Below are 16,516 nucleotides of genomic sequence, written 5' to 3' on the forward strand. Positions count from 1 at the left end.
GATGCCAGTTCATCCAAGGAAAGGGCACACCCAATCTGAATTCATACTTGAGTTGCTGTCTAAAACCCCAACCAAAGAATTAAATCATGAGTACTCTGTCCCCCTACCCTCTGCCAAATGCAACAAAACATCATGGAAGAAAATCCAAGTTTGTTTTATGTTTGAGGCCATTTTTAATTTGGTTAATATTCCACTCATTATTTGGCAAGAGAATTTCAGATTTGGTTAAATGACAATTCTCAAATGAATGTTCTTTACAAAAAGCTTAACACAAATGACAGTGAAAGGTTAAAAATAAGATTTCCAGACCAATGAATACAAAAAAACAAGCAAGTAGTGGGGTGGTAAAGTGAGTTTATGAAAAAGTTCAATTCAAAGCCCAATAGCATCACATGAGGAAAAGAGTTATTTTTACGAAATTCACAAGCAGTATAAGTTAGTCATAATAAAGCTCTGTCATCAAATAACAGCAGCAAAATACAACAAAATCTGTATGTCTCACAATGATAAATTGTAAAAATAAAATTTTCATGGAAGATTTTAATACCGTCCTTGAATTTTTTTTTTTTTTTTTTTTTTAGACGGACTCTTTCTCTGTTGCTCAGGCTGGAGTGCAGTGGTGCCATCTCATCTCACTGCAACCTCTGCCTCCCGGGTTCAAGCAATTCTCCTGCCTTAGCCTCCTGAGTAGCTGGGATTACAGGTGCCTGCCACCACACTGGCTAATTTTTGTACTTTTAGTAGAGATGGTGTTTCGCCATGTTGGCCAGGCTGGTCTGGAACTCCTGACCTCAAGTGATTTGCCCACCTCAGCTTCCCAAGGTGCTGGGATTACAGGCCTGAGCCACCATGCCCCTCCACTCCCTTGAATTTATAAAGATCAAGTAGGCAATCAGTAAAGACACAGAGAACTTATAGTACATGATTGATAAGGCTGAACTAATAATACGCATTATACTATTTACTCTATGGTGATAACACTTTCAATGAAGTATTATTTTTAATTATAGTGAACAAAAAAATCTCAAAATTCAAAAGGTAGCAGTTATGCAATATAAATTCTCTGACCATAAGATGATTAAAAACAAATTAATAAAAACTCATATACAAATTTCAAATATTTATACATTTTAAGCCATCTTTCTGAAAATAATTGTGTCAAAAAATCAAATTACAATTCTTATTACTTAGAAAATAGCAAACAAAAATACTAATGATAAAACTACCGATTTCGCTAAAGCTACTTGCATAGGTAAATATATTACCTTACATTATTTTAGTATTAAATAAGGAGGAGTAATAATTACTTGCTCATGAAAGCAGTTAAACAAAATTAACAGGCAAAACACAAACTGGCAAAAATAATTAGTCTAAGTATGTCAAAGGATTCATATTCTTAATATATAGAAACATTAAAAATCCTCTATAGATAACAGACTATTCAGGAGAAATAAAATTTCTAATAAGTAGAAGAAAGCAACTTCATTTATCATCAAAATGCAAATTAAAATAACTATAATTCCATTTTCATCCCAAATTGGAAAAAAATTAATAATGCCAGTGCTGAAGAGCATGCAGTGAAAAGAGTGATTTCATACACTACTAATGGGAGTATAAATTGGAACTACTTATTTAATGATTTGGCACTATATATCAATGGCTTTATTCTTTTCAAATCTTTAGACTTAACTATTCAACTACTCAAATCCAATTATTCTAATTCAACCACTCAAAGTCAACTGTTATCCCAAGGAAATAATCAGAGCTAAATACAAAGATTATGTAAAAAATTTACTTCATCATTATTTATAATGGCAAACAAATGAAAACAATCTAAATATCCAATAGTAGAAAAAACGTTAGATCAATCATGGTCTGTCAATGAGATGCAACATTTTTCTTTTATTAAAATCTATATAATGATCTGGGGGAATGATTTGGGAAACACGATATTGTTTTAGGTGGAAAAATCAGAATAATATGGCCAATTCTAAACCTCATTAAATTAACGTGTGTGATTAAAGACAGGAAGGAAACCCAACACAACATTTACCTGGGTGATAAGATGATAAGGGTATTAAATATATGGAAGAGATTATATAGGTAATTGAGTAGGTTTCTTATATGCAAAGATTAAATCACTTCTTTCAAAGGTAGAGTGTGTTACTTTATATGCACATACGATTTGTTTTTACCTCCGCAGTTCCTTGTCCAGAAGGAAAATTCTCACGTTCTGGGTTAATGCCCTGTCATCCATGTCCTCGCGACTATTACCAACCTGATGCAGGGAAGGCCTTCTGCCTGGCCTGTCCCTTTTATGGAACTACCCCATTTGCTGGTTCCAGATCCATCACAGAATGTTCAAGTAAGTAAACTTCATTTCTTATGGAATCCTATGTTAGACTCTTACTTTTCCCTGTCTCTGTTGTAGCTTCAGTTCTGAATATTACTATTTTCAGTGAATTTGGGCATCTGGACTTGTTAAATTGTCCTTCTGAGGTATTTTTGATGACCATGGCACAAAGAGTCTTGTTTTGGAAACACTGAACTTGATAATTTCTAAATTTCTTTCTAAGAGTCTAGGATGTAATGATATATGCCATCCATCTCTGTTTTCTTTTTTAAAATATAAGTCAAACAAAATGTATGTGGCTTTACCAACTCTAACAACCAGAATCTTGACTACAGTGTTAGATGTAGTCCACTTACTGCCATATGTACCACACTGACATGTTTTTCTATTAATTGATTAGGTTTCAGTTCAACTTTCTCAGCAGCAGAGGAAAGTGTGGTTCCCCCTGCCTCTCTTGGACATATTAAAAAGAGACATGAAATCAGCAGTCAGGCAAGTTCGTTTTCCATAAAATTTTCTCTAGTGGAATGCTTGGAAAGCAATTTGTCGTTTTACATGTCACACTCAGGAAAAGGACCAGGATTGAAATTTTAGGTAATCAAGATCTATGAATTTTATAAATGAATAATTGTATTTACAATGACTCCTATTTAGAACATTCCCAAAATGCAACATTAGATGTTCTAAGTACCAAAAATGAGAGTTTTTCCCAGAAATGCCTGGCAATAAGAATGAGTAGATACGGGGAGCCTTTTGATTCACTATAAACACTTACCACAAGCACAACCCATCATTTGAGTAAGGGAATTTGGTTTAACGAAAGGGCTTTTCTAATTGGCAGGAAGAGTTACCCAACTTTCATGAAAATTATTTAAATTTCTTCACCAGCGGGGAAAAAAAAAAGATTTCTTGGGAAAAGGTATGAATTCTTAAAAATTAAGAAACATAAATTAATATAGCTAAACCAAATGCTGTATTTTTTTAAAAGACTAGTTGTTAAGTCTTGATTACTTTAATAGATTCAGTCATTACTCCGAATTCACCTTGCCCAATGTCATGAATTCCTTGCCTTTTAGTATTTTCATGGATAATGGGGATATAGTTCTGATTTCAACTTCCTACAGCCCAGTCCAAACATAATGACTTGTTAGGACTTTACAAGTCATATTTCAAACTGAGCCTAGTGGACATAGGAGTTTGTAGGATCTCCTAAAGCAGTGGCTGTCACATGGAGGCATAACAGAATCCTGGCCAAGTTTTTAAGACAGTAATGTACAGACTTCATTCCCAGAGATCCTGATTTAGCTGATCGGAGTTGAGGCCCTGACCTTAGTATACTTTTAAAATATCAGTTGTATTCTAGCATGCAGCCAGCATTTAGAAATGCTCCTTAGGTTTACCAGAACATCACCCAAGAATGGTATATATCATTTGCTCCCCTATATGGCAGGCACCAGTGTTATTCAGGCAGCAGCCCAGCTAGCTTGAATGAACTTACCTGGAAACAGGAACGAGCTGTCTAATGTTGCAAACCTTCTGACTCTAATCAGGACTGCTTTGAAATACATAGAGTGCTTTGTCTCTGATTGATTTTTTTATGCTACTGGTAGGTTTTCCATGAATGCTTCTTAAACCCTTGCCACAATAGTGGAACCTGCCAACAACTTGGGCGTGGTTATGTTTGTCTCTGTCCACTTGGATATACAGGTAAATAACAGAGAGGAATGTAGATTTTAATATTTTTATATGAAATAATTATGACTTGCAGTATCAAACTTTAGTATATTAAATGTATCTGGTAAGATACATTAGACTGTGTAAATGTGCCAAAATTTGTTGAACAAGATAATAGGTGAAAAAATTATACATACTTCACAAATGACAGTTTTCTTTGCCCATTTTGGATAAAGACTCATCTTCCCTATGAGTCTTTATCATAACCTACAATTTAAATTGAAATACAATTCCAGGGGTCATGTTCAAAGTTTCATTCTGTCAAAAATTATATGCATGATACTCCACATAGAACAGATTGTCCAGTATAAACATTTTTAAATGAACTGGCAGTTTCTCTCATATGCTACACACTAATAGAAGTTCTTGTGAATAGCTATGATTTGTTGCTTTGTTTCTAGCTTTCTGGAAGCTGTGCTTAGAAAAACAATTTGGCTTTGGACTTTATTATGTAGGAATTATGTAAGAATTATGGGGGTTTTTAACAGTTTGGTTCACATTCGACTTGAGTCCAGAAACATAATTTTTGAGGAGAAATGAAATATACCTTAAAATTGCAATTACTTTAAAATAATCATTTTATTGTAGACAGTTTTTTTTTTCAATGTTATACAACCAACTTGAAAGTTTTTAATGAGAAATAGTATTTAAGTAAAGGAATTCACCACAAGATAAGCAAAAGGCAAGTCAAAAAACAAAGTATAGTCGAGATCTATCTAGAATATTGGCATTCCAGTATAGCTGGCTCGTGTTGTGTGCGTGTGTGTCTTTGTGAATTTTTATAAAAATATTTACCTTGATGTTCCATAAGAAATAAAGGATCTTGTTTGGGAATTCTGTAAATGAGTGGTGGTTGAGAGAGGGCATAATATAGAACAGTGGTTCTCAAATAGTCATGTGCGTCAGAATCATCTGGAAGGCTTGTTAAAAACACAGATTGCTGGACCCCAGCCCAGAATTTCTGATTCAGTAGGTCTGGAGTACAGCCTGAGAATTCGTATTTTTATTGCGTTCCCAGGTAATGCTGATGCTAGTGAGGAGGCCCCTGAGAAAGAAAATGGGTTTCCAGCACAGCTAGCCCGTAGAAAGCCCATGTGCTCCCTGTGGGAAGATGCAGCCACTCTGGGACACCTGGCATGTGAGCTGCAATCTGGCAGGCTTTAGCCCCACCTCCACCCCTCAGCCAGGTGACCTTGGTAGCAAGTACAGATGATATTGTAGCTTTCACTTTGAAATTAGCATAATTCCTGGCTCCATTTTATGCTTCCAAGTGCCCCCAACCCACTTCCAATTTGGGATCTTTTGCTATCTTCTATGTATCTTTATAAGAGTATCTTGGCCCGGAACGATGGCTCACGCCTGTAATCCCAGCATTTTGGGAGGCCAAGGTGGGTGGATCACGAGGTCAGGAGATCGAGACCATCCTGGCTAACACGGTGAAACCCCATCTCTACTAAAAATACAAAAACAAAATTAGCCGGGCACAGTGGCGGGCGCGTGTAGTCCCAGCAACTCCAGAGGCTGAGGCTGGAGAATGGCGTGAACCCGGGAGGCAGAGCTTGCAGTGAGCCGAGATCACGCCACTGCACTCCAGCCTGGGCGATAGAGAGAGACTCCTTAAAAAAATAAAAATAAAAAAATAAAAATAAGAAAATCTTAAATTTGTTTGCTTAGAAAGAGGTAGTACCTTCATTAAATACTTAATAGATGGTAGCACTTAATGAATATTGCCCTTTTCTTTACCACTACCCACTTAAAAATTCTGATTATTGAGATAATTACCTTTAAATGATCATAGTTCTGTTTCGGTTAATCCCATCCTTGGATTGTCCCTCAGTATGTGGTTTACATTGTAGGCTTAAAGTGTGAAACAGACATCGATGAGTGCAGCCCACTGCCTTGCCTCAACAATGGAGTTTGTAAAGACCTAGTTGGGGAATTCATTTGTGAGTGCCCATCAGGTTACACAGGTAAGGGGAAGGTTTCTTGTTTTTAACAATATGAAACTTTGAATCATTAAGATGTCATCACCAAGATAAATTTGGAATGTGTCAAAGATACATTTATAGGATATTATAAACATATTGAAGAAGCGAATTTTCTAATATTACTTATATGCATTGGGAATGTGTTCTTGTCCTTATTCTGTTATGTAAGGAGAACAAGATATCAATATGGCAGTATGTAATTGCTTTATAAAACAGGCAGGCGTGTTCCCATCTTTGCCAGCTAGATGTGTGACCTTGGACAAGACATTTAACTTCACTGAACCTGTTTCTTCATTTTTAAAAATAGAGGTGAGGAAATGACAGAAATGACCCACTTCCTGGGTTTTCTTACAGGATTTTTACAGTTTGAAGTTTTACATTTAAATCTTTAATGCATCTCAAATTAATTTTTGTATATGGTAAAAGGTTGGGGTCCAGTTTCATTCTTTTGCATAAGTTGGCCAGTAATTCTGAGGAAATTTCTGAGGAAATGACAGAAAATATGTAAAGCCTACTACAAATACAAGGTCCTCCCCAAGCTTTTTACTAATATTTTACTGAATTTATGAAGTGTGTGTGTGTATGTGTATATATGTGTGTGTGTGTATATATATATAAGTGTATATATATCTTCTGTGGATTTTCGTGTGTGTGTGTGTATGAATATGTGTGTGTACAATTATTACTAACTGTGGACTTTAGGCACATGTATCCTTGAAATTGTTATGGACCACTATGCCTCTCCTTTTAACTTAAATAAATACTTATTTAAGTGTTATTTTTTAGCATTCAAAATCTTTTTATTTATGACTTAAATAATTTCAACTTTTATTACTTCAGAGAGTACAAGTGCAGTTTTGTTACACGGATATATTGCAAGATGCTGAGGTTTGGAGGACAGATAATTCCGTCACCCAGGTAGTGAGAATAATACCTAATAGGTAGCTTTTCAGCCCACACCGCCTTTCTTCTCCTCTCTAATAGTACCTAGCATCTATTGTTCCTATTTTTATTCCATGCATACTCAATGTTTAGCTCCCACTTTAAGTGAGAACATGCAGTATTTGGCTTTCTGTTCCTGCTTTAATTCACTTAGAATAATGGCCTGCAGCTGCATCCATGTTGCTGCAAAGGACATGATTTTGTGGAGTTTTTATGACTGCATAATATTCCATGATCTATAAGTACCACATTTTCTTTAATCCACCATTGATGGGCATGTAGGTATATTCCATGTCTTTGCTATTGTAAATAGCGCTGGGATGAACACACAAGTGCATGTGTCTTTTTGGTAGAATGATTTATTTTTCTTTGGATGTATACCCAGTAATGGGATTGCTGGGATTACTGGCCAACCATATGCAGAAGAATGAAGCTGGACCCCAACCTTTTACCATATACAAAAATTAAGTTGAGATGCATTAAAGATTTAAATGTAAAACTTCAAACTATAAAAATCCTATAAGAAAACTCAGGAAATACCCTTCTTGACATCGGCCTTGGCAAAGGATTTATGGCTGAGTTCCCAAAAGCAATTGCAACAAAAACAAAAATTAACAAGTCGGACCTAATTAAATTGAAGAGCTTCTGCACTGCAAAAGAAAGCATCAATGGAGTAAACAGGCAACCTACAAAATGGGAGAAAATACCTGAAAACTGTGCATCTGACAAAGGCCTAGTACTCAGAATCTATAAGGAGCTTAAACAAATCAACAAGCAAAACACAAATAACCTCATTAAATAGTGGGCAAAGGACGCGAATAGACACTTCTCTAAGAAGACAATAGCAACCAACAAACTTGAAAAAAACCTCATCATCACTAATCATCAGAAAAAGCCAATCAAAACGACAATGAGATACCATCTCACACCAGTCAGAATGGCTTTTTTTTTTAATTTTTGTATTTTTTGAGATGGAGTCTCACTCTGTCGCCCAGGCTGGAGTGCAGTGGCCTGAGCTCAGCTCACTACCACCTCTGTCTCCCAGGTTCAAACAATTCTCCTGTCTCAGCCTCCCAAGTAGCTGAGACTACAGGCGCATGCTACCGTGCCCGGCTAATTTTTTGTATTTTTAGTAGAGACGGGGTTTCACCATATTGGTCAGGCTGGTCTCAAACTCCTGACCTCTGGTAATCCACCTGCCCCAGCCTCCCAAAGTGCTGGGATTACAGGCCTGAGTCACTGCCTTCGGCCAGAATGGCTATTATTAAAGAGTCAAAAAATAACACATGCTGGCAACGTTATAGAAAAACACAGCATGCTTATACACTTTTTTAGGAATGTCAATTAGTTCAGCCACTGTGGAAAGCAGTTTGGAGATTTCTGTAAGTGTATATCTTAAGTCAAGAGTCGCAGTTTTCAGCACCTTCTCACAAAAATAGTTTAGAAACAGTGATCTTATTTTCAATTCCCTTGTTAACCCACATTATAATTATTATAATACTGATGATATATTCTAATAAAATAGACTAGGATTTACTACTTTATAAATAGCAATGACCCCATAATATTATTAAGGAGAGTACTGAGGTCAAATAAATCATCCAGCATTGTACCTAACTCATAAAATCATTATTATACTAAAAAGATATCTGAATATATATTTTAATACATGTGGGTATATAATTTTCTATATCTTAAAAAGTTTAGTAAAATCCTGATAACATTTCAGAGGAACCATAACTTTATGTGTATCTAAAAACAATTTCCATAGAGACATGAAAATGTTTAACATAATTTACAGTAGTAATCATTTGGAACAACTCATATTTTCTGTATCTCAAATCCATGCAACACTGGTTGTCCCAGGCCTATGTTTAGGGGCCACATCACATGTATCTTGAAACAAATTGCTCTCAGCTTATACTCTAAGAAGCCCACATGATGTGAGACCAACTGCAGACCAGCAAACTCATCACCCCTAACCAAGGGTGTGTATTCAACAGCTGGAACCACATCCAGATTGCTGGCCTGGTTCCCATTTTCTTTCTCATGCTCTTTCCTCTCCACTCTCTGCCTATGGTTGCATTTCCATAGACCGTATTAAAATTATGCACCTGTATCCTACATTTCTTTATTTAAAATTCCAAATCTCATGTTAGTGACACCTGGAGTTGAATCATAGTAAAAACTTGTGACCAGAATGGTAGACACATACTATGAGAAAAGTAGAACCAAGTTTCTAAATAAATATATATTTACTAGATGTGAAATGCATTATGTATATTATTTATTAGACATTACATTTATTGTATGGATTTACTGTGAAAAAAAGTGTTCATTATGGTCCATATGAAAGTGTAGATTTTATGTTAGATTTACTATTCTCATAAAAACAACTTTCATTGTGAAATTTCCTTTTAGCATCTTTTAATGTCAAGGTACATAAATTATTAGATATGTGTTACATAATTCCATGAGGTATAAAGTTAAGCATCCTGAACTCTTCAACCCAAGGAGTCTTTGTACGTATGTTCTTGAATGTGAAGATTTATGGTTCTAGGCTCATTTCTGTGCCTATCCTTGGCGATGTCACAGACCTCTTTGGATCTAATTCTAGATGTATAAAATAAAGGATATGAATTACATCAGTTGTTCTCAAATTACGTTCACACGAAACATGGGACAGCTGCACAGAAATTTGGCTGTGTTTCCCTAATTTGCAGAAGAAAATGAGTTATTTTATTCATTCAATAGACTTCTCCCATAATTTTTGCCAACTTTGTAACTGTAACGCTGTAACTGTTACCACTTAACTCTAAAAGGAATAAACTCAAAAAGAGAACAACTTGCAAACAAATAAGGAGGATAATTTTAAAACAAAATCACACATCTTTTTAACTAAAAGAATATGGCCAGATATTCATAGTTATCATTTTCCATTGCATGCTGAGTATGTTAGGATTCTTGCTAGAAAAAATTTGCAGTTCACAGAATAGAAGAAACATTTTATTTCAACATGTTTGGCAAAGAGTTAAATTTGTCACAAACATGTTAGGCATGACTTCCAATTTCCCTATTCCAATGCCTGAACAACTTGCTTGGAAACTATTGGTCTTAAAGTCCTTTCAAGTTTTCTGTAGTTCAAAGATGAATAATTCTTTGCAGGTCTGCGGTGTGAAGAAAATATAAATGAGTGTAGCTCCAGTCCTTGTTTAAATAAAGGAATCTGTGTTGATGGTGTGGCTAGCTATCGTTGCACATGTGTGAAAGGATATGTAGGTAAGATGTTTCCAGTCTTCCCAAGTTGTCTTAAAATCTTGTAAACCACCACAAATTAGTACATTGCTTAACATGATATATATTAATGTGAATTTTTGGATTTTATGACTGCATGGTGATTATGTAAGAGAAAGTTTTCATTTTTTGAGGAAATATATGCTGAGATGTTTGGGGTGAAAGGGCATGCAGGTCTGCAATTTACTCTCAAGTGGTTCAGCAAAAAATAATTTGTGTATGTGGGGTGTGTGTGTGTTAAGGCAAACTTTCAAGAAGGAACTGGAGACATATCATGTAATATCATATTGCAGACAGATGCACAATAATATGGTTTAAAAGTGTATGCTTAATTGCTAAAGGGTAAATCCAAGAAAGAAAGTGGCCAGTAAAGGAAAATGGCAAGATCAAAGAAACAGGCAAGTTTTGAATGGAATTTACTAGCTTTATTTCTTTTTTTTTTTTTTTTTTTTTTTTGAGACGGAGTCTCGCTCTATCTCCCGGGCTAGAGTGCAGTGGCCTGATCTCAGCTCACTGCAAGCTCCGCCTCCCGGGTTGAAGCCATTCTCCTGCCTCAGCCTTCCGAGTAGCTGGGATTACGGGCGCCCGCCACCTCGCCCGGCTGGTTTTTTGTATTTTTTTAGTAGATACGGGGTTTCACCGGGTTAGCCAGGATGGTCTCGATCTCCTGACTTCGTGATCCGCCCGTCTCGGCCTCCCAAAGTGCTGGGATTACAGGCTTGAGCCACCGCGCCCGGCCTACTAGCTTTATTTCTTAACATTATCTCAATTAGATGTCTATTACCAAACTTAATTTCAAAAAAAAATAAGATTTAAAAAACAGATTATCGGCTGGGCATGGTGGTTCACGCCTGTAATCCCAGCATTTTGGGAGGCCGAGGCAGGTGGATTACTTGAGCTCAGGATTTCAAGACCATCTTGGCCAAAATGGTGAAACCCTGTCTCTACTAAAAGAATACAAAAATTAGCCAGGTGTGGTGATGGGTGCCTGTAGTCCCAGTTACTCAGGAGACTGAGGCAGGAAAAGTGCTTGAACCCAGGAGGTGAAGTTTGCAGTGAGCCGAGATCGCGCCACCGTACTCCAGCCTGGGAGACAGAGCGAGACTCTGTCTCAAGAAAAAAAAAGAAAAAAAAACCTCAGAGTCCACAAAAAAATAACTTGCAAAAGCCAGAGCCCATTACAGAATGGATCTCAAACCAGTTTGATGGGCCAGTGGCTCCACAGCCTCCATTCCAAGCTCTAGAAGCAGCATCCTCCAGGGAGTCAACACTTTAATTACAGTGTTCCCAGGGAATTAATCATTTGAGCTGTTTCTCTTCCTTCTCCATCCTCAGGCCTGCATTGTGAAACAGAAGTCAATGAATGCCAGTCAAACCCATGCTTAAATAATGCAGTCTGTGAAGACCAGGTTGGGGGATTCTTGTGCAAATGCCCACCTGGATTTTTGGGTACCCGATGTGGAAAGAACGTGGATGAGTGTCTCAGTCGGCCATGCAAAAATGGAGCTACCTGTAAAGACGGTGCCAATAGCTTCAGGTAAAGGCTGATTCTTTTCACTTTTTTTTAATTTTTCTAAACTAGTCAGTGTTTCTGCAGCCTTTATGGAGTATTGCTTTGAGTCTCAAGTCAGCCATTTTCAAATGCTGGCCCAAGGATAGGCTACAGTTGAATATTCCCACCGCCATTTCTGCTTCACTAAGCCCGGAGTAGAGCCTGCCATTTTAAAATAGGCAACCTGTTATAGCTTAAGTTTCCCGATGATTCTGATGCACAGCCATGTTTGGGAACTAACGTTCTATACTGGGGAAGTCATAAAAGATGAAAGGAAATATAATTACTCAGAAGCAAACACAGTAGCACTAGACAAAGCCCATATTTTATTTATTTATTTTTATATTTTTGAGACAAAGTTTTGCTCTTGTTGCCCAGGCTGGAGTGCAATGGCGGGATCTCGGCTCACTGTAACCTCCTTCTCCCGGGTTCAAGCGATTCTCCTGCCTCAACCTCCCAAGTAGCTGGGATTACAGGTGCCCGCCACCAGGCCTGGCTAACTTTTGTATTTTTAGCAGAAATGGGGTTTCACCATGTTGGCCAGGCTGGTCTCGAACTCCGGACCTCAGGTGATCCACCCGTGCTTTAGCTGAAGTTTTTATACCAGATAAAATCAAAATGGAATCTGCAGTCATATTGTGATAGTGCTCATCTATATTCTATGTCCACAATTTTGAAACGTTTTTAGTAACCTTTTGTTAAAAGAAATCTAACATGAATGTAAAAAAGTAAAATAATAAAAGCTAAGCTTTTGTGGCTGAAAATAGTAGTGTTTGAGGGGGAGAAAGACTATATCTCCCTGAGGCAGCTCTTAAGTGTCAGTAGAATACAGTTTGAAAACCCTCTCCTGTTGTCATTATCAAGACTATCCTGTTCCATCCCCCACTCTTTGCAGGGGAGTACAGAGACAGCACATCTGTAGTACACAAGACAGATTTCTCTTGCTTGCAGAATTTTAGAAAACTGTATTGTCCTTAAGGTGCTGCTGGTTTTATAAGTTTACAAAAGTAAAAACAAAAAAAGAACAAAAGAGGTCTAGCCCAATTGCAACATTTCCCAATCCCCTTCCTTCTAGTTCAGCCCCCTTCCATTACCATCCTCCCACAATATCCTCACCTTCAATATGGAAATGAGGTCTTATCATGTAGCACTGCTTTCCTATGGGTGTTTGACATTTTCTGGCATATACCTAACTGTAGGCAATGAGAAGTTTCCAGATGAACAACAGGAGTTCCAAACTCTTTCCTGGGTTTAAAACGATTGATGAATACCAAAGTTGTCTAAATCCTAACTAGAAGAAAGGTGAAGGTACACGCTCCCAATTCAGAAGGAATGTAGGTTGTTGACAAAGTGAATCTATTTCATAGATGAGGATATGATAGTGTTGTAATGACACCAAACACAGGAGGACAAAGGTGAGTGAAATTATAGTCAAAATAGATTTACCATCAAATGCAGAGACCCAGTAAAGATCTCCCAATTCCAACTGAGAGTTTTGCTTAAATCCGCCAACCACCAGTTATTCCTGCTAGTCACTGTTAGGTCAGTATCAAAGAGGTCTTCATACGAACATGCTAGTAATGATAACATTAACTCGCATTTATTGGACCAGTCCTTTTAAATTACAAACTATTTCAGTCACACGGAAAATTACAAATAACAATAAAAGTCATGTACTAATCACTGTGATTATCAAACCTTAGTATTTTGCCATATTTGATTCACATCTTTTGTTTTAAAGACATAAGTTCTAAAGGTAGGGCTGGATTCCCTTCAACACACACACATATTCACCTTCTTCCCCCAGCAGTAATCACTGTCCTGAAGTCTGAATATATCTTTCTTATTCGGGTTTTATATTTTGCTACATATATGACTTCTATAAACAGTATATAACTTACATATTACATAAGTGGCATCATAACATACATATTCTTTTTGCAATATTTTTTTCCACTCAGCATATTTTCAAGTATTATCAAGGTGGTTACATTTGGCTCTGGTTTGTTCATTTCAGTTGCTCCTTAGTATTCCATTACATGATGGACTTAATTACGCTATGATTCATTTTCTCAGTCTCCTCTCCGTAGACATTTAGAATGATGCTGCTATGTTTTTCTGTTCTTGTGATAGTTCAAACCTGCACGTTACGCACATGTACCCTAGAACTTAAAGTATAATAATAATATAAAATAAAATAAAAAAGAATGATGCTGCTATGAACATTTGTTATATGGGTCCCTGTGCACCTTGTGGAATTATCTCCTAGAGCAGAAAACAAGACATGGATTTATAGGGCTCTGGGAACACAAACTCTCAACTTCTCAGGACATTGCCAAATTGTAGTCCTACTCACTATATGGGACTTCCGATTTTATGACACTCCTGTCAACATTTGACATTACCAGATATACTTTCCATTCTGATGAGTTTAAAATGGTTTGTTGCATAGAACAGAAACTGTATAGCATCCTGATTAAGAAAAAGGATATAGGTTGATTCAAAATCCCACTCCACCACTTGGTAGCAATAGAACTTGGGCAAATTCTTTAGCCTCTCTGAGCCACAGTTTAGCTCATCTGTAAAATGGGAATAATACTAGTATTGCCTCATTGTTATGAAAATTGGCTTAACATATAAAAGCCTTTAGAACAGCATCTGAACTTTTCATATTTTTCTGAGAACTCCTATGAGGAGAGAAACCACAATGTGTGAATTATATTTCACCTGGACCAGAACTACTTTCTACTTTATTTTTGCTACTACAACATTTCTAATACATCTTATCTTATATAGGTTTAATCAGGTGAACTGGAAAAAGTAATCTACAGTTAAAGCATTTTGATGTTGAAAATATGTTCCAGCATTTTGATTTTCAAAGTCTTTTCGGATAACATTGTCATAAATGGGAGACTTCCTACAACTGTTCTAATTGTTACAACATTTTGTTTTCAGATGCCTATGTGCAGCCGGCTTCACAGGTTCACACTGTGAATTGAACATCAATGAATGTCAGTCTAACCCATGTAGAAATCAGGCCACCTGTGTGGATGAATTAAATTCATACAGTTGTAAATGTCAACCAGGATTTTCAGGCAAGAGGTGTGAAACAGGTATATATCAACTCAGTGTTATTAATAACAATACTAAAAATAGTACTGTAATAACAATACCAATTTTGCCTGCACCAAGCACTGCCCATAGGCCAAAAACTATGCCAAACACTTTGTACTCATTTAATCTTCACAGCCATCCAACAAACTAGGTACTGCTACTATTCTCCTCAGTGGCACAGATGATAAAATTAAAGCTTAAAAATTTAGGGGGGAAATAGAGAAAATTGAATTTAGTAGAGTTCTTCACGTTCTACTTATTTATAATAAAAAGGATACTTTGATAAGCCACTTGACTTCAGAGGTGAGAATCCATGAACATGTTTGAGAATCAGCAGATCAAATCTAAATACTTTCTCAGGAGACTGGAGTCTTTTAGCTGTAAGACTTGTTTTATTGAGTGGGCTATGCAGGTTTGGGGCAGAGCTGAATTGCTCATGAAATAGGGAAAAGCCAGAGTTCTAAATAGGGTAGCATGTTACCCTTGCACATCCTCCTCCTTCTCTCCTGTGACATCAATTACTTCCTCTCTACTGAGTCATTCTCATTAGCATACAGACATGCTTTAGTATCTCCTGGCTTTAGTAGCATTTCAGGTCCACCTCTCCTTCCAACTACTTCCTGTTTCTCTGCTTCTTTCACTATTGAATGCTTTTCCTATCTTGTATACTCACTGGTTATTTTATTTAAAAGAATGCACTATGTATTTTGTAAATAATATTTATTTAATTTTGAAACTGCTTCTTAGGTAAATAATCATATTCACTGAAATGAGCTTCTTTGACAATAGCACTGCTTCCTTTGACAATTGGAAATGTCTTCCAAGTGCCACCGTCTGCACACTTTTCTTATTCATTACAGAACAGTCTACAGGCTTTAACCTGGATTTTGAAGTTTCTGGCATCTATGGATACGTCATGCTAGATGGTGTGCTCCCATCTCTCCATGCTCTAACCTGTACCTTCTGGATGAAATCCTCTGATGACATGAACTATGGAACACCAATCTCCTATGCAGTTGATAATGGCAGCGACAATACTTTGCTCCTGACTGATTATAATGGGTAAGCGGAAGTGTCGGGAAGGCTGTGCTTAAGACCTTATCTTGGAGCCAAATTAGAACTGACATTGAGGATGGGAAATGGGAAAGTAGAGGGTCAGTTGTTCCCAGAAAACAGCAGGGTATCAATAATCAAATGGAACATCTGAACAAGTTCTGTAAGAAGGTAAGATTTTAGTGATAATACCTCAAACATGTATTGTGTTTTGCTGTTTACTAAGTATTTTCATATGTATTACTTCTTCTAATATTCACAATGACCTGAGGAACTGTGCCCATTTTACAGACAGTAGAATAAAGTTTCAGAAAGTCTAAATGACTTGCCCCAAATCTCACACCTTGGAAGTAGCAGGGCTAAGTCTCAAACTCTGACTCAAATACTGATGCTCTTTCTTTTATATAATAGGACCTCTAAAAGTTAAGGGATTTCAGTGACATCATTGACCCTTGGGAGACAAGTGTATTGCATACAAATCAGTAT

The 16,516-nt window shown here is 36.8% G+C and overlaps 1 protein-coding gene across 1 annotated transcript in view; it reads left to right on the plus strand.

The window, feature by feature from the left end:
- Positions 1-16,516, plus strand: part of SVEP1 (sushi, von Willebrand factor type A, EGF and pentraxin domain containing 1) — a 228,356-nt gene that overhangs the window by 125,402 nt on the left and 86,438 nt on the right. Inside the window, exons 19-26 of the mRNA XM_025359181.1 lie at positions 2,204-2,365; positions 2,754-2,845; positions 3,964-4,060; positions 5,944-6,057; positions 10,183-10,296; positions 11,647-11,848; positions 14,819-14,976; positions 15,838-16,039. Of these exons, the coding sequence (XP_025214966.1) occupies positions 2,204-2,365; positions 2,754-2,845; positions 3,964-4,060; positions 5,944-6,057; positions 10,183-10,296; positions 11,647-11,848; positions 14,819-14,976; positions 15,838-16,039 (1,141 nt within the window). The remainder of the gene's footprint in view (positions 1-2,203; positions 2,366-2,753; positions 2,846-3,963; positions 4,061-5,943; positions 6,058-10,182; positions 10,297-11,646; positions 11,849-14,818; positions 14,977-15,837; positions 16,040-16,516) is intronic.

The sequence above is a fragment of the Theropithecus gelada genome, chromosome 15, assembly GCF_003255815.1.
Source record: "Theropithecus gelada isolate Dixy chromosome 15, Tgel_1.0, whole genome shotgun sequence".
In the NCBI taxonomy this organism is placed as follows: Eukaryota; Metazoa; Chordata; class Mammalia; order Primates; family Cercopithecidae; genus Theropithecus; species Theropithecus gelada.